Genomic DNA, 19,183 nt, shown 5'->3' on the forward strand with positions numbered 1-19,183 from the left:
ACCAAGGAGACAGTGGGAGGCAAATAGATCTTGAAGGGATTCAAGAGTCGAGCGATGAAGGAACCTCTAACTCTGGTGCTCAACCCGAGGAGGAGACTCTGGTTGAACCGATTGACGAATCCTTACCTCTTAGACGTTCCGAAAGAGTTAGAGTTCAACCCCAATTGTATGGTTTTCATATCACTATTGAAGGGGACACGTATATTAGTGATACTACACTAGTAAATCTAGATGAACCTAACAGCTATAAGGAAGCCATGGTAGGCCCGTAGTCTGCGAAATGGAAAAAGGCGATGGACAGCGAGATTCAGTCCATGTATGACAACCAAGTTTGGAATTTGGTTGATAATGTGCCCGGACGTAAGACGGTTGGGTGCAAGTGGATCTTCAAGAAAAAGACGGACATGGATGGGAATGTGCACACGTATAAGGCGCGATTGGTTGCGAAGGGATTTACTCAAAATCCCGGAGTTGACTATGACGAGATCTTCTCACCAGTTGCTAAAATTAAGTCTATTAGGGTGATGTTGGCCATTGCTGCATTTCATGATTATGAAATATGGAAAATGGATATCAAAACCGCTTTCCTTAATGGGAAATTGGTTGAGGATGTTTACATGGCTCAGCCAGAGGGTTTTGTCAATGAAAAGCATCCCAATAGAGTGTGCAAGCTTGAGAAGCCCATTTATGGACTTAAACAAGCATCTCGTGGATGGAATCTTTGCTTTGATGAGAAAGTCAAAGAGTTTGGATTTGTACGAAGCAAAGATGAATCGTGTATATATATCAAAGCCAGTGAAAGTATAGTTAGCTTTCTCGTGTTATATGTTGATGACATATTACTCATAGGAAACGACATCCCGACACTGCAGGAAGTTAAGTCCTGGCTCGGGAAGTGTTTCGTTATGAAGGACCTCAGAGAGGCTTTCTATATTTTGGGAATAAGGATAATGAGAGACCGAAGTAAGAAACTAATAGGACTTAGTCAGAATACTTACTTGGACAAGGTACTAAAACGTTTTAGTATGGAGAACTCGAAGAAGGGAGAATTACCGATCCAAAGTAATGCCAAGTTGAGTAAGCTCAAAGTTCGAGTACCGAAGCCGAGATAGCAGAGATGAGCCTAGTACCTTACGCTTCCGCAGTTGGCTCAATCAAGTATGCTATGACTTGTAATCGCCCTGATGTGCCCTTCGCTTTGAGCATGGTCAGTAGATATCAAGGGAATCCCGACAGAGCACATTGGAACACAGTCAAGAATATCCTTAAGTACCTTCGGAGGACCAAGGAATGGTTTCTGGTTCTCAGAGGGAGTGATGAATTAAAGGTGCGAGGGTATAGTGATGCCAGTTTCTAGACCGACAGGGACAACTACCGTTCGCAGTCGGGCTGGGTCTTTACCCTTAATGGAGGAGTAGTGACTTGGAAAAGTTCCAAGCAAGAAACCGTAGCTAATTCAATGTGCGAATCAAAGTACATTGCAACAAGTGAAGCATCAAAGGAGGCAATATGGTTGAAGAACTTCATTGGAGACCTTGGAGTTGTACCTGCCATAACGAAGCTTATGGAAATTTTCTGTGATAATGAAGGAGCGGTTGCCTTGACCAAGGAACCGAGGGATCATGGTAGATCTCGACATATCGACAGAAAATATCACTTTATTAGACATCAGGTAGAAGAAGGAATCCTCGTAGTTAAGGGGATATCGTCAGAGGACAACCCAACAGATCCGTTTACGAAGGGACTGAGTAGGGTTAAGCATTTGCAGCACGCTAGGAGCATTGGGCTGAAGGATGATGTTAGTTTGGATTAGATAGTTTAGAAATGAGTAATAGATAATTGTAATTGACATTTGATGATTAAATAAAGGAGTGTTATTTATTAGTATAGCTATTGTCTTATGTTAATTGGTTGACTATTATTTTGCTTTGCATGTTTTGACTTCCTGAATAATTGAGTTAATTAAGAATAATCGAATTATTCAAACGATCCACAGTCGTTCATATGTTGGAAGTAGTTATGAATGAAGACTGTCATGAATTGGTGAGTAGATTGTCTAAAAGGTATTAGACATAACAAAGGTTATTTACAACATTCATGAGTGCTTATAAATAAGTTTTGAGCATTGGAATAAACCCGCACTTGCTGGAATCACTTCATGGAATCTATCACGAGTGATCGCAAGATGATAATATCATATGGTCTTAAAACCAAGATATATGGTTTATTGGTTGCTAATTGATTGTACATTGATAATGCGAAACCACATCAGTAAAGTGATGTCATAAAATGCATTGTTGTGTATAATTGATTAGTGAGTAGTAAATGCATATAAGTCGAAGTTTATCTGTTTCTTTTATCCTTAGAGGATAAAAGCGATATCAGGGCCCCTCGATGATTTTGATTTGACTTATGTGTCGGGCCCGGTCAGGACTGAATTGATGTGTTCAATTAAGTTCTATGTCAAATGAATTTGAGATCGAGAAACTAATTACTGGACAATGAGTATGACTATGTTCCATGAGATAGTCCGCACGATATTTGAAACAGAGGACTGTACAATCCCTTATCTAAAGGACAGGTTACTGATAAGATCAGAGTTCGACAACGTCTTTGAGAGCTACGATTGCTAATCGAGTTATACCTACATTTGTGGTTACTAGACTTATCCAAGTGAGAGACTGTTGGATTAGTGTCTAAGCCCGTAACCATATTTGGTAAGTACTTGACCCGGTTGTGCATGGTCCTTTTGGGTTGCCTTCACCAAAGCAACTTGATAGGAGAAATAATAGAGAAAGAGGTTATTATGATTTATTAATATATTATAGGAATAATATATTAATAGGAGAAATCGTATTTGTTTAATTAATATTGGTCAATAATTAATTAAGAATTAATTTTGTGATCAAATGTAATTAATTAAACTTCAGGGGCTGAATTGAAATTATGTGATAGTTGCAAATTAGGGCAATGGATGCCCTATGGGAGAGCTGGACGAATTCACGGGGATAAGGCCCTTGAAATCGTCCAAGGATAAGGCTTTCAAGGCTTATCTTATAGTTACTTGGTGGGCAGGCAACTAGATAAGGATAAGGACTGAAACCCTAATCTATACCCTATATAAAGACCCCTAAGCCTAAGGAAATCGGCCACTTGTTCCCTAGGGTTCCTAGAGCCGATTTCGTCCTCTCTCCTCTCTCTCTCTCTCTCTTGCCTATCCAATTGCTTGTGGTGTTTGTGAGCCATTAGAGGTACTACACTTGTGGTACTTGCTTTCAAGACTAAAAGATTGAAGATTAGTCTTGTTATTGCAATATAATAACAAGAGGTATGTGATATACTCTTCTATATAAATTTCGAAATATATACCTGCTGGCTAGGGTTCTTATTGTGTTCATAAAGTTGTGTATCTAATAGAGAAAACATTGATCCAAATCTAGGGTTGCATGCACACATATGATTGTTTGTTCAAAACCCATGAAGGTACAGGTAGGTGTGGAATGTAGTATTGGGTCCGTACTACTAAAAGCACATGACCTGTACCTGAACCAATGTTAGATCTGACGACCTCAAGGAGGACCGGTGTGGTAAGATCCCTTATATGGAAATCCTGATCGTAGTGATCTATGAAATTTCAGTTTAGCATGGTGGTGACACGATTTGGAGCAGGGGGTCAAGATCGGGATCTGGATCCGGGGATGGATCAGGCAACACTACCGATGTCATTGATGAGAGGTTGCACGAGCTTATCGCAACCGAGGTTACCATGGGCATCCTTGACCCCAGTCATTTTTGGGACGGTCAAAGAGGGTATGATGGAGATTATGGAGGAGAGATTCATGGCATTCAGGGATGAGATTGTTGCTGGCTTGCTTGGGACCTAAACTCCCTCATTTCGGGAGTTCAAGGTGTGTGGGGCGCCTAAGTCTTTCGGGGTTAGGGACCCCATTGTTAGCTGATGTTGGGTGGTGGGTATTAAAAATGCCCAGTGCACAAGTTCTTGCCCGGATGCAGAAAAGGTTGGATTTGCTTCTTGCATGCTGAGAGACAAGGCCCATGATTGGTGGGGCGAGGTAACTAGCCACGTAGGAGTGGTCGGGGTGGCTGAGATGACGTGGGCCTAGTTTGTTCGATGGTTTGATTTGGATTTTGCACCAGCCATTGAGGTGCAGAGGATGGTGAGGGAGTTCCAGGAAGCCCAACAGACCACGAGACTGTGGCAGAGATCACCGCCAAATTTCGTGAACGAGCTTTGTTGATTCCTCAGTATGCTACGGACGAGAATATGCACAAAACGAGATATCATTCCATGCTGAGGGATGATATCCGGGAGTTTGTAAGCTTTAGAAGGTGCAAAACCCTGAATGAGATGGTGGAGAACGCCCGAGAACAGGAGATGGAGTTAGAGATCACCATCATCCCCAAACATACGTTCCTAATCGGGGAACCTTCCATCTTGCAGCTCAATGCGTTGGCCATCACATTGTCCGACCACCTTCTTTTCCGCATGTTGAGGTTTTGTTGGTCCATCAAGTACTTCAAGCTCTTATGATCAATGTAAATAGTACACTTTATCCCATACAAGTAGTGCCTCCAAATCTTGAGGGCAAACACCACTACCTCTAATTCCAGGTCGTGAGTAGGGTAATTCGCCTCATGAGGCTTCAACTTCCTCGAGGCATACGCAATCACATGCCCCCTTTGCATCAGTACAACCCATAACCCCGAGATCGATGCATCATAGTACACTACCAAATCATCCAGCCCCTCAGGTAGCACGAGAAACGAAGCCTCACATAACCTCTGTCTCAGGATCTCAAAAGCCAACTGCTGATCTGGGACCAATCGAAATGTCACATTCTTCTTAGTCAAGCGGGTCAAAGGAACGACGATCTTGGATGAATCTCCAGTAATAGCTCACTAAACCCAAGAAGCTACGAATCTTAGATACGTTCATCGGTACTTCCCATCGCATCGCCACCTCAACCTTGGCCGAATCAACCGAAATGCCCTCCTAGATGATGATGTGCCCCAAAAACTGCACCTCACGCAGCCAGAAATCACATTTTGAGAACTTGGCATACAACCTTTCCGCTCTTAATGTCTCCAATACATCCCTCAGATGTTGCTCATGTTGCTCCTTGGTCTTAGAATAGACCATGATATCATCAATAAATATGATCATCGACCGATCCAGCATCAGTCTACACACTCTGGTCATGAGGTCCATGAACGCTGTTGGGGCATTAGTGAGCCCAAATGGCATCACCACAATCTCACAGTGCCTATACCGGGTCCTGAAAGTTGTCTTCAGTTTATACTCATCCCGAATTCTCATCTGGTGGTATCCCAACCGAAGATCAATCTTGGAAAACCAAGATGCACCCTGCAGCTGATCAAACAAATCGTCGATCCTTGGTAGCGGATAACGATTTTTCACCTTTAGTTTGTTCAGCTCTCGATAATAAATGCACATCCTGTGTGACGATTCCTACTTTTTTACGAACAGGATCAGAGCTCCTCACAGAGAACTTCTCGAACGGATCAACCCTCGGTCTAGTAACTCCTGAAGCTACGTAGATAACTCTTGCATCTCGGGCGGAGCTAGCCGGTACAGTGCCCTGGCTATCGGAGTGGCACTAGGCACAAAATCAATGCGAAACTCCACTTGCCTCTCCGAAGGCACTCCAAGTAACTCCTCGGGAAAAACATCCCAAAATTCCCGTACAGCCGATACACTGTCCAAATCCCTCAGGGTCTCAACTCTCGTATCCGAGATATATGCCATAAATATCGTATAACCATGTTGCAGAAATCTCCTAGCCCTCACAGCTGAACAGAGGGTTGGCCCCTACGAGGCCCTCCCCCCATGAATAACCAGTTCTCCCCCACTTGGGGTTCGAACCCTCACTAACTGGCACTCGCAATCTATCATGGACCCATTGGCCCCCAACCAGTCCATTCCGACAATCACCTTCAGCCCTCGCAACGGTATCAGAACCAGATCAACATGGAACCTCTCCCCCAACACATTCAGGACACAGTCCCGATACACCCTCGCAACACTCACAGTACATTCGTCCGCAATCTCAACCTCAAGATAGGAATCCAAAGTCCCCAACCCATCCCGAAACTTCTTGTTAAGTGCAAGAGATACAAACGATCGGGTAGCTCCCAAATCGAACAAAACGTTGGCGGACATACCATTGACCAAAAAGGTACCTATACATCCTCAAAATATACACATAAGAAATGCAATAATTATAGAGCAGGAAGATAAAATACATACCAGCCATAACGTTTGGTCTTGCCCGAGCCTCCTCGTGGTCAACTGAAATTCACAACTCTTCACCGTAGGAGCCTCCGCATTAGCAGGGCAGCCATCATTAATCATAAATGTGGCAGGTGCAGATATCGCCACTGCTCCTCCCCCTCCAAGTCAAATTGCCTAACAAACTCAACCCATGTCATCTCATCTATGCCGACTGCTCCCACCTGGCCGGTCACTTCTCCCTACCAATCTCGGGCCCGATCCCTCAGCATAAATGAAGCAAAACCCACATTTTCCACATCAGGGAAAGAACTTATTTACTGGGCGTTTTCTATGTCCGCCACCCAGCATCAGCATCGGCTAACAATGGAGTCCCTGACCCTGAAAAACTCCAGTGACCCGCACACCTTGAACTCCCAGAACGAGGGAGTTCGTGCCCCCACCTGGCCCGCAACAATCTCGACTCTTGTCACACCCCCAAACCAGAACGGCAGAATCGTTCGAGGGCGGATGACTTCATGTAGTATCATAACAATTGAATACATAGTAAAGAAAGTAAAACGTCCATCATATATATAATTTAAAAGTTACATTGTTGAATGATACTTGTTCATAACAAATTACAATATGATGACAAAATGAGTTTTAAACAGACGACTTAGCGTCACTTCTCCAAAAGCTGAAGTCTACCTGTATTACTGAATCCCTAAGAAATACAAGTAGTTTTGAAAGAGTGTCAACAATAAAGTTAGTGAGTTCATAAGCATTTATGTATAAAATTTGTAAGTTTGGTATAAATCACTGAGTTTACTTCTATAAAGTCCAATATTTTTCCATGAGTGTGTGGTAGTTTAAAAGTTCCAAAACTGTAATGCATTAGTAGTTGTCATGCCTAGAATAATAGATTTATGTATGTATAAAATCACTAAGATATTTGATAACCCCATAAATCATTGTGTTTTTAATACTTCATATGAGTTTTATAACCATGCTATTGACCTACGCTGCCTATAACAACGTTCTTCAGGCGTTGGAATGTTATGATGTTTGTCACCCCAGACCTGCCGGTCTAACTGTAGCTAACAATTTAGGTGTGGGATTGTCTATCCCGTATAGATCTATACACAGCTATCACGCTCTCCTTACAAGAGATAATGGTATATAATACATGACTTTAACGGCATACTTGGTAGTACGTGAAGTGGAATGTCTCACAAAACTTAGTATCAAATAGATTTACGTATGAAAAGTCCATTTGTTCTTGTATATGAAAGTATTTCCTTGATATAGTACTTATAGCATGTAAAATCTCATGATTTCCCTGTAAACTATACCTATTATAGTTTTTCCAAAAGTGTATTTCGTTTGTATGCTAAACCCTAGTGAAGTGTCGACTTTGTACGTAAAGTATAACATTTGTAATGACATCATTGAGCATTTATACTCAAAATATAAATAAAGTGTTTGATATTTATATAACAACGTGTTTCATTTCAAAATGGACAAAGTGTTTTCATGATATGTTGCATCAGAACGTTTTCGTATGATAGATTATAACAAAAAGTATAACAAAAGGTTTATGTTATTCACACAAGGATAACTGTGTGTTTACTTGTATCCCCTCCCTTTAAAAGTGTATAAAAGCATTTACAAAGCATTTGAAAACGTATTTATAGGGGTATGAACTCACTTGTTAGTTTGAAGAAGGTGAGAGGAAAACCGAGCAGAACTTCGACACGAGAAAACGGATTTCTCGGGATTCTCAGGAATCTCGGGAGTGTAAAACCTTCCTTCGGGACTTGGATGTTAAGACCGGGGCTTCGGGGGTTAAAACGCAAAGCTTTGGCACTAGAGAGAAGAGAATTGAGCACCTAAGCCCTAAACAATCTGTTTCTATTTATAGGGGTGAAATCTGAGGTTCACGTCGTGAGCTCGACTTGCCTCCTCTTGTAGACTTGACAACTCGTTGATAGGCTCTGGAACCCATCAGTCACAACTTCACGTCGTGAGCTGCCTGACAGCCTCGAGTTTTGTCTCCCGAACTTGTAAAATCCGTAAATTCCGCATACGAGCTCCATTTTCGACGTTCTTTATATCCACGCGTAGGCGAGATTATTCTCTACAACTCTTGTTTAGACTCCGTCGGCTAATTTTGAATTTATTTTTAATATTATATTTTTAACAGGCCGGGACAGGAAAAGTCCGTTAAAAATCCATAACTTCTTCATCCGGTGTCCGTTTTCGTCATACTTTTTACCGTTGCACTACTATTGTTAAGATCTTCGATTCTCATTTAGGTTGTTTCAGCCAAAACTCCCTCGATCTCTATTTCGAGTTTTCAGCTGTCTACCGCTATCCCGAAACTTAGAAAAATCATAACTTCCTCATACGGAATTGGATTTTGACATTCTTTTTATGCACGCTCACGGTTTAGTATAATCTACGACTTTCGTTTAGATACCTAAGGCTAAAAAGTATTTTATTGAAATTTCACTTTTTACATTTGCCAATGTTTTATCGGTTTTGACACGAATTTTCGATTGATCATATCTTCTTCGTTATAACTCATATTTTATTGTTCTTTATATTTCCGAAAACCTTGACACGATTACTATCATTTTAGGCAACCTAATAGAGACTTTTGAACATTTTATTTTTGACACTAATTTCATTATATCAAAAGAGATTACAATTCTTGACTTTTTAGGTCATTACATTGATTCGAAATACCGGGTTGTCACAGTTCTGAATGTCATGAGCCTCTCCTCTATGATCTCCATCATACCCTCCTTGACCTTCCCAAAGATAATTGGGGGAGCGTCAAGGATGCCCCTGGTAACCTTTGTTGCAATAAGCTTATGCAACCTCTCGTCAATGGTCTCGAAAGTGTCACCTAACCCAACCCCGAATCCATATCCCAATCCTGACCCCCTGCTCCAAATCATGTCACCACCATATTGCTTTGCAATACCATAAAACATAATGATCTGGATGTCCATAGAGGGGATCCACCCACATCGGTACTCCTTAAAGCTTCCAGATCTAACATTGGTTCAGGTATAAGTCATGTGCTTTCATTAGTATGGGGCCAATACTACCTTCCACACCCACATGCACCTTACCCAAGTCTCTATCTGATAACTCTAATTTGTCCTAAAACAATCATGCCGTACAGACTACGCATAACTCAAATCCTAGGCTAACCTAAGATTTCCTCCATCCATATCAAAGTAGAACTGAATCATACTAGGTTGCCTTATGCATGCAAATTGTACAAAGAAAAGGATCAAATAGACTTTCGAATAATAGACTCTACCCTAAGACCACAACCAGACAACGAACATGAAATAAGGCCAAATCAATCATTCCGAGGCTATAAGACCCTAACCGTATACAATTTTGAAAGCATAAACATACCAAAATTCATACGATTATCATAACTCACATATCAGTATAACATGGCTAACATACTGGGGGGACTACCTACTTGACTCGGCAGGTCACGCGCATTGCACACTCTTTTTTCTCATTCTAAAAAGTTTTAAACTTTTATTTTTGAAAACAATTTTACCATTTCCTTAGTTTGAGTCTTGACACACCCGAAAGTGTGCCCGGATCTCTCAAACCAAGGCTCTGATACCAACTTGAAACGACCCAAATTTTCAAAAGAAAATTTTCAATTTTAAAATATCAAAAAAATTTAGTTATCCATAAAATCTCAAAACAATGGTTTTCAAATTCATACGTCAACAAATTTATATTTCAAATATCAGAGTGTCCCAAAAGGAAAGCGCCAGTGAGAGTACATGCCGCACCATCAGACCTTGCCCTTCCCCTTAGGCTCAGAAGTACTTGAAATAATCAATAAACTGTAAGCTAATGCTTATTGAGTTCCCCAGATCATACCCCACACAAACCACATAATCACATAATCATATTAACTATTAAAGCTATGTAAACCACATAATCCATGCATACAAACATATAAAGAAGCCATGGAAACCCTCCAGGGTCTTACACCTAGTGCCACTGGAACCCCCACGTGGTCTTAACTAACTGCCATGGAAACCCCCACACGGTCTTTACAATCAAGGGATGATATACAAACCATACAAGCAAATAGAATGCCAAGGAAACCCTCCAAGGTCTTACATATAAGTGCCCTGGAACCCCCCTAGGTCTTTCATGTGAGTATCACAAATAACTAGCATATTACATATCCTATAACCAACTGATCATAACTCATAACAATAATGGGTCGGCCTTGGTGCCTTCGACCCATTGGTATGGTGAGGAGACTCACCTATCGTAAATGCTGAACTGACAAGCTAAGATCGTATAAATCCCAAGTGCTACTCTAACTCAACAGCCTATAAGCACCATGTAATTGACTTGTTACAATCCTGAATTACGATAATTATTCTCAAAGTCAATCCCAGTCAACACTGATCAAAGTCAAGGTCAACAGTCAATGTTGACCTCAACTCGTTGAGTGCATCCAGCAACTTGTCGAGTTCCCGAGTAACTCCTCAACTCACCAAGTTACCTCTATAACTCGTCGAGTTCCTCAAGGTCCAATAGACCAAAAACCCCAATCCTTCACAAAACACTCAGAATCTCAAAAAAATGGGTAAACCTTACTCGACTTGCCAAGTCGTCTAAGGGACGTGACAAGTTCCTTCAGTCCTTTTTTGTGTTCAGTCCTTTCCAGTGAGATCCAAGGTCCGAAACTTCAGATCCAACTTCTCCTAGTGTAGTTACCATGTAAAATTGCAAACTTTACGTGCATGCAAGTCCGTACAAGGCTAAAACATCAATACTAAGGTTCCTACAAGGTGTTAATGCATGGAAAGGGCCTAAGATGAATAAAGTGAGCAACTTTATGTAATTGAAGACCTAGTGGGGTACATATTTGGAACCATATCCTTGTGACAAGTCCAGATCCGAAAATGACACCCTTTTGGCACCAAAAGTGACCATTTACATCCAAGAAAAGAGATTTAAGCAACTAAAGGTCAGGATAGTGACTTTATACCTCAATATGGTCACCAATGCAAGGTGGGTGTCAGATCTACTGCTTCCCTCTTTGCTTCTTCTTCTTCAAACTCCAAAATCTTCACAAACACACCAAAACTCCCTCTCAAAAGCTCTCTTTCTCTCTCAAGAAGGTGCAAGGCTCAAACTAGGGTTTTACTGGTTGTAGGAACAATGGAAGAGACTGCAATTGAGCCATAAGTTCTTTAAATATGGTACAAACCCCTGAAAATTAGGGTTTCTCGTTACAGTGCCTACTCGTTGAGTCGGGGCCTTTCGACTCGTCGGGTAGGATCTGAATCCCGCGTCCTCATAAATGAATCTACTCGACGAGTTGGAGCTTCCTAACTCGTCGAGTTCAAGCATAAAAGCTTAAAACATAAAAATTTAAATAATACCTGGAACAGGTTTACGATAATTCTTCCATCATCCATTAATAGCACATCCTTTTTTATAGTAGGCTTAGGGTTTGATCTTCTAATCTTTGCACCATAAGATTGTAGCTTAGTATAGTGTTTAGTACGTGTGCCTTTAACAAGAATTATATCATGTTTTTTTTGCCCTTCTACATTGAACGAAAGCTGGAAGCTATACAAAACTTCGTAATCACTTCCTATCTTGGTTGTCTAATAGTCGACTTATTATATGCATAATCTCCTTTGTGTAATGAGCTCTAATCCATGAATATATCATAATTATCCATAACTTGTAGTTTCTTGCTCATTTATGATTAAATTTTAGTGACTTTATTTGAAATGAGTGTTCTTCTCCTATTCACGAAGCTCATAGTCTAAAAGTACATTCTCCTTAAGAACACACCAATAGCCTTTGACTATCATTCGTCATAAAACAAAGTTATCTATTGACCACACTAAATTACATAGCGTTGATTTTAGCTGTTTTGGGTTTTCAAAAAAACATGAGTTTGTTTCTTCTAGTTTACCTTCTCATAGAAACTTGAATGGACTACAACTAAATCCTCATCATTCTCTTGGAAATCATTGTCTTGTTTTCTTCCATACATTTTGCTTGGGAACTCATTATCAATTGTCTTGTATATGGAAATGGGGTTGATCTTGGGTTATTATATCCTCCAAGTTAAGCCGGTGAAAAATATGGTCTTTTTCTAAAGGATCTTTTTGAAAAATTTGGTATTCACATTGTATAACTGAACCATGTTCTTCATGAGTGCTTACTTCATCAATCCAATCATCTAAACCATTCCTAATATGGTCGTTATAAATGGATATTTGAGGACTTTCGTAAATTGTATCTAAAAATTGGACATACTCAAAATCATTCTCTATGAATAGAATACTAATGGATAGATGACGATATGGAAGACACTAAAAAAAACCTTTTAGCTGTTTCTCTAGTAAAACATTCCAACCATATAACACATTCATCCAGATTCATACCTGCAAAATCAACATCAGTGAACAAATTATCGTCACCTCCATCATAAACCAAGTTTCTCGGACAAACATGCCATTAAAGTTGAGATCAACTTCCGGACAACACACATGTTTAAAAGCAAAGATTAAGGGGTTAACACAATACCTTCCTTCGTTAGAGTAAGAAAACCCTAATTGAGTTTTGTCTTCTTAAACGTAAATGTTAATAGGGTATGAAGGTAATTATTTAGGAAGAGAAAAAGAAGATAACGTTTTAGTTTAAAAGGCAGACGTGACATTTCATACATGAAAGGTAAACACTCGGCTTTTGAAAGTCAATGACCACCTAAATAAAATTACCGGCACACCCCCTTCATCTCTTACAAAATGGTTTAAATGAAGAAGATTTTATGACTTTAGGGATCTAGAGTACAAATAATTAAAGTGAGGGACCTTTTTAATTTTTTTTCTCTCTAAAAGATCACATTAACCCTTAAAAAAACACTATAACAAATACTTCTTTAATTGTTTATAATTAAAAAAAGTTGCATTTTCAATAAATAAAATTAAAAGTTTCATTTTGTTTTGTTGGAACCGTGTTACCGACACTTTGAATCCTCATCATCCACTAGATATATGTACGTAACACCATTTCATATATGCCAAAAACATTTTTTCCAAAAACATGCATGTCCCGTGTATGAAAAATACTCCTCCCCTAAAATTCGAAAAAAAAGATATATCAAATTTAAATTTTCTAGTGCTAAATTATTAATAGAGTAAATTACACGAATGATCCCTATGGTTTAGGGTAATTTGCACGTTTGGTCCCTAACTTATTTTTTTAACTCGGAAGGTCCATACTGTTTGTTTTTGTTACGCGCTTGGTCCCTGTCTTACATAAAAAGTCTATTTTTCCCTTTATTTTTTAATTTATTTAAATAAACACACCCCTAATCTCACCCTTCTCACCTTACCTTACGTACCACATTATTTTTTTCCTATTTAAATAATAGTCTTTTTAGGTATGACAGGGACCAAGCGTGTAACAAAAACAAACAATAGGGACCAGACACGTAATAAAAACAATCAGTAGGGACCTTTCGAATTAAAAAAATAAGTTAGAAACCAAACGCACAAATTACCCCAAACGATAGGGACCATGTAATTTACTCTTATTAATATTTCGGAAATTAATACAAAGCAAATGGATTGAAAGTTTGGTCCACATATAAATTCACAACCTAAAATAATTCATGGCCACTACAATCGAATATTCATTCCTAGCCATGCAAATTCCTACCAAAGGGGCCCATATCTACTCCCAGTTGTGAGTTGTCTTTCATTTCTATCTTGCATTTGATCCTCCTTCTTATCTTCTTCATCTCTCACCCAATCCCATCTCTCTCCAAAATTTTAGGGTTTCCTCCAAAATCTAGTCTGCTTTACTATCTCTCACCCAATCCCATCTCTCTCCAAAATTTTAGGGTTTCCTCCAAAATCTAGTCTGCTTTACTAACACTAGAACCAAAATTCTAGTTGTTTTCTTGCGTTAGATCATCAAATTTCATGCAGATCTGCGCTAGATCTTGAAATTGTTTTTATCGTGTTGCAGAAGATGAAGATTCAGTGTGACGTATGTGAGAAAGCTCCGGCGACTTTGATCTGTTGTGCCGATGAAGCGGCGTTGTGTGCAACATGCGATACTGAAGTTCACGCAGCTAATAAGCTTGCAAGCAAACACCAGAGGCTCCTCCTCCAAACGCTTTCAAATAAGCTTCCTCGCTGTGATATTTGCCAAGTAATTTTCTAACTCCATTTTCGTGTTTTTTTGGAGCTTTACTTTTTGTAACTTACTTTATCTGATTTAATCGATCTACGATTCTGTGTTTATAGGAGAAAACGGCATTTATTTTCTGTGTAGAGGATAGAGCTCTGTTCTGTCGCGACTGTGATGAACCGATTCATTCAGCCGGTAGCCTTGCTGCCAACCACCAGCGTTTCTTAGCTACCGGAATCCGTGTAGCTCTTAGTTCTAGCTCCTCCCATGAGCCGGAGAAGAGCCACCACGAACCACCACCACCGTCCAATAAGAACATCGTCGTTCCACAGGTCGTTCCTATGAAAGCACAGACACATCCAGTCTCTGGATACAGTTCCCCGTCGTGGGCCGTCGATGACCTGCTACAGTTTTCCGATTTTGAAACCTCCGACAAGGTATAACAATACAATATATTCAGTATTCACATATCAAAATTGTTTAATACTTATTACAGATATTGAAAACGTATTTCTTTGGTGTGCAGAAAGAACCAATGGAATTCGGATCGCTCGAGTGGTTGAGTGACTATGGCGTATTTGGTGACGAAGCTGCCGAAGTTCCTCAGCTTCCGGCATCACAGCCGATCAACGCCACCTCATACAGACAAACCAAGTTCTACGTGCCAAATAACAAGAAACCAAGATACGAGATTTTGAACGAGGAAGATGACGATGAGCACTTCACTGTTCCTGATCTTGGTTAGACTCGAAAGTAAGCTGAGCTTATCATACGATATCAATACCAATCTCGATATTCTGCAAGGAAAAAGTATTCATTTGGTCGTCGTATTGTTAAACAAATGCGTTTTGATCATTGCACTCGTGAAATTATCTATCAAGTCATGAAGTTTTATAGATGAATGACTAAAATGTAATTGTTTACAAATAATATGAGGACCAAATGAATAATTGTTTTCCATATTATGTATAACTGAGAATGAGATTCTATAATCTTTATATTATAACTTTATAGTGTTGCTACTGGAAAAATAGAATCGTATGTCATATTTGTATGTTATGTATTATATATTTTGGAGAAAAAAGTGAGAAATTTCAGAGGAAAAAATGGAAGTGTTTGTTGATGTTTTGTTCATTGATTAAAGTCATGATTTAATAGGCTACACAGCCTTCACATGTGGAACTTATGATGATATTAAATGCATCTTGATACGTATAGGTGAAGCAAGACAAAAGTTTTCACATTATAGTTTTGTTCATCTACTTTTAAAGAATAAACAAACATATGAATATATAAATTATTGGGTAAAGACAGCAGGAATTTATCGACATATATGCTTTCAACAGTCATGCATTGTGCTTTAACATGTACATTGTGAACACTATGGGAGGTGAGACATGCTCTAAACTTGTTAAATCTGACGGGTTCGATCTTAGTTGTCTGCTAATTGTTTGCAACTCTCGGAAAACATGGTTTTTTTTTTTTTTTTTTTTTTTTTTTTTTTTTTTTTGTGTGTGTTGTCGTTAACCACTGTAAGGTTACTATGGTTATATATACATACCAAATATATACCATGTTTTTAGGGTTCCTATTTACTATGAATGTGAACATTACATACATGAGTTTTAGTATGTTGATTCATGCTTTTTTGCTTGAAAAAAAACTTGGGGTGTTATAATATTTGATTATTTTGCATGAAGTTTGGGAAAACCTACTGATATATCTATTAAGGAAAGTGAACTTTTACACGATCTATAATGATTTCTATGAACATTGATTATCAACTTTCTTTGTTTCTCAATTTGTAACAATCATAATCGGTATTTTCTTATGGGATAATGACTTAAAAAGGTAATATATTTTTTTATTTGTATATATATTTAATCATTAAGTTTATTTTCCATCTATATTTACTTCTTCAACTTGTTTAATTGTACATATTTAATCTTTATAGCTGATTGCTTCAGATAAATCGGGAAAAAATAACATAAAAGGGTAATATATTTTTTATTTTGTACATATTTAGTATTAATATGTAACATATGGAATCATAGGTATGTTAATGGTGTGTTTATTTTTGGGGTTTATTGAGTGATTCGACGAGTTGTGAGTCCAACTCGTTGAGTAGAGTCGAGCTGACCGTTGGGATTAATGAATAGACTTGACGAGTCAGAGAGTCGACTCGTCGAGTAGGTGCTGTGTGGTGAAACCCTAAATCCCCGGGTTTGGGGCCTATATAAGGGAACTTATAGCCTCATTTGCGGCTCATGAGTTGCCCAACTTCACTAAGAGAAACCCTAGTCACCTTTTTGAGCTAAAAGAGAGATTGTTTAGCTAATCTTGAGAAATTTTAATGCATCTTTGAGGAGAAGAGGAGTTGTTCAGCAAGGAATAAGGAGGAGCTGTTGGATTAAGGGTCAATACACCTAAAGCTTCAAGAGGAAGGTAAAAAGTCTGCACCTTTATCATTCTTATGGTTAGATTTCTTTATTTTGGAAACTTAGGGTTTATGCCACCTTTATTTGGGATTTCAAGCTTATAGAGTTGTCTTGAGGTTTAGACCTTAGATCTGGACCTTGTGAGGTCCCTAGAATCCAAAGGTCCCAACTTTATTCACTCATATGAAGTATATTGTGCTTAACACATTGTAAGAGCATGTTTTTGTATGTTGGAGCAAAATTACCATGCATAACATAAAGATTGAAGCTTTACGTGACAATGAAGTCATGGGATGCTAGATCTAGTGTTTGAAGTAGTAGATGTCTGAATGAGAAATTAGATTGAAAGGACTTGTCGAGTCTATGAGCTGACTCGACGAGTCGGCTGGGGTTTTTCCTCGATGGGTCTGGACACGGGTGACTCAGCGAGTTGGCGAGACAACTTGACGAGTCAAGGTGAACTTTCACGATATGACAGATAGAAGAAACAAGGGGACTCGACGAGTCACATAGATGCACTCACATAGATGCACTCGACGAGTCGGTTCAAACTTGGACTGTTGACTCGAGTTTGACTTGTGTTGACTTTAGGGTTTGGTCATACATGAGTAATGGAGACCATGGAGGGGGAAAATGGTATTTTACCCGATTCAAGAATTAGAAAGAGAAAGAGAGGGTAACCTTTTTGGTATTGAGTATGAATAGAATATTAATTAGAGATATTTACCCTATGTGATAGGCGGATGCTAGTTCGAGATTTCCGTGTGCAAGATTATTACTTATTAGATTTCGAGGTGAGTCTTCTCACTATACTTTAGCTAGAGTGGTATCTATGTGTGAACAAAGGGTCTTATGTGTTTATTTGAGTATTGTGATATTATTGCATTATGCTTGTGTGATTTATGCTATGTGTTATTCAGAGTTTACAGAGTTAGGACTGGAGGGTCCACCCGAGTTATGAGATCGGAGGGTCACACTGAGACACATTGACCGGAGGGTCTTATCTGAGTATAACCATGAGAGGCTACTGAGATGTGTGTGATATTTTGGGGAACTCACTAAGCTCCGTGCTTACCGTGTTATGTTATATGTGTTTCAAATACTTTTCATGATATCAGAAAGGCGCCGGCTCGATTGTACACACGAGAGAAATAGTTATGTTGGAGGATCTTGGATTTGTGATAAACAATTTTAAATAAAAATGTGTTGGTAAATTGTTATTTGTGATTTTGAGGAAATGTGACGTGCTTTGTTGTGCTTTGAAATGAAAATTTTATTTGAAAAATTACGGTGTTACATAATATTTCTTTTTGCATATTTAATCCTTAATATTTTTTTGTTGCAAAATAAGTCCTTGTTGTTTTTGTATATATTCAATACTTATGACTAGATTTTTTAGTTTTTTCTCACAACATCCTACTTGGGACAATCCTTAATAAGGTATTCGAGGATGTTCATGTATATGGTTACCGCTGCCTCAGTTGCTTAGTTCTTATGGTTTGGCTTAAGACTTTGTGTTCTGAACATCAAACTTCTTCAAATGATCATAGATTTTAACGATCTTTATATCCACACGTTTGTATTCGAATCTACTACAACTTTCATTTAGATTACTTTCGTTAAAAGTAATACATGATTACTTACGATATTTATATCCATGCGTTCTTAATGAATATATGTATGAACTTTTCTTTTATAAAATCGTAATTACAAATATATTGTTTTTTAACGAGAATAATCTAAACGAAAGTTGTAGTAGAATCAAATACTAACGTGTGGATATAAAGATCGTTAAAATATGTGATCGTATGAAGAAGTTACGACATTCAAAACACAAGAACTAAGCAATCAAACATTTGTTGTCGCGGTGGTCATATGCATTAACAACCCCAAACACCTTATTAACGATTGTTCCACATAATATGTCATGAAAAAAACCTAAAAAAACATTCATAAGTGTTGAATGTGTACAAAAACAACAATGACTTATTTTGCAAAAAAATAAAAATAAAAAAATAAGGACTAAATGTACAAAAAAAATATTAACGATTAAATGTGTACAAAATAAAAAATATATTACCCTTTTTAAGTTATTTTTCCAGCATACCGATCATTAGGACTAAATGTGTATAGTTAAACAAGTTGAAAGGGGTAAATGTGGACGAAAAAAACTCGATGGTTAAATGTGTACAAATCAAATAGCATATTACCCTTTTAAGTCATTATTCATATTGAATGTGTACAAAAACAACTAGGACTTATTTTG

At 38.6% G+C, this 19,183-nt stretch overlaps 1 protein-coding gene across 1 annotated transcript; it reads left to right on the forward strand.

The window, feature by feature from the left end:
* The first annotated feature begins 14,042 nt into the window (after window positions 1-14,042).
* Window positions 14,043-15,488, forward strand: LOC145039675 (B-box zinc finger protein 24-like). The gene is made up of 3 exons (XM_078987702.1): window positions 14,043-14,500; window positions 14,596-14,916; window positions 15,006-15,488. The coding sequence occupies exons 1-3, from the start codon at window positions 14,318-14,320 to the stop codon at window positions 15,222-15,224; spliced, it is 723 nt and encodes a 240-aa protein (XP_078843828.1). The 5' UTR covers window positions 14,043-14,317; the 3' UTR covers window positions 15,225-15,488.
* Window positions 15,489-19,183: the final 3,695 nt, after the last annotated feature.

The sequence above is a fragment of the Lactuca saligna genome, chromosome 1 (assembly GCF_052625555.1).
Source record: "Lactuca saligna cultivar CGN05327 chromosome 1, ASM5262555v1, whole genome shotgun sequence".
Classification (NCBI taxonomy): Eukaryota; Viridiplantae; Streptophyta; class Magnoliopsida; order Asterales; family Asteraceae; genus Lactuca; species Lactuca saligna.

Bases quoted from the DNA above. Each gene is read 5' to 3' on its own strand.
- LOC145039675 (XM_078987702.1), top strand. From the start codon at position 14,318: ATGAAGATTCAGTGTGACGTATGTGAGAAAGCTCCGGCGACTTTGATC. The intron at 14,501-14,595 runs GTAATTTTCTAA...CTGTGTTTATAG, and splicing joins CTCGCTGTGATATTTGCCAA to GAGAAAACGGCATTTATTTT. The intron at 14,917-15,005 runs GTATAACAATAC...TTTGGTGTGCAG, and splicing joins ATTTTGAAACCTCCGACAAG to AAAGAACCAATGGAATTCGG.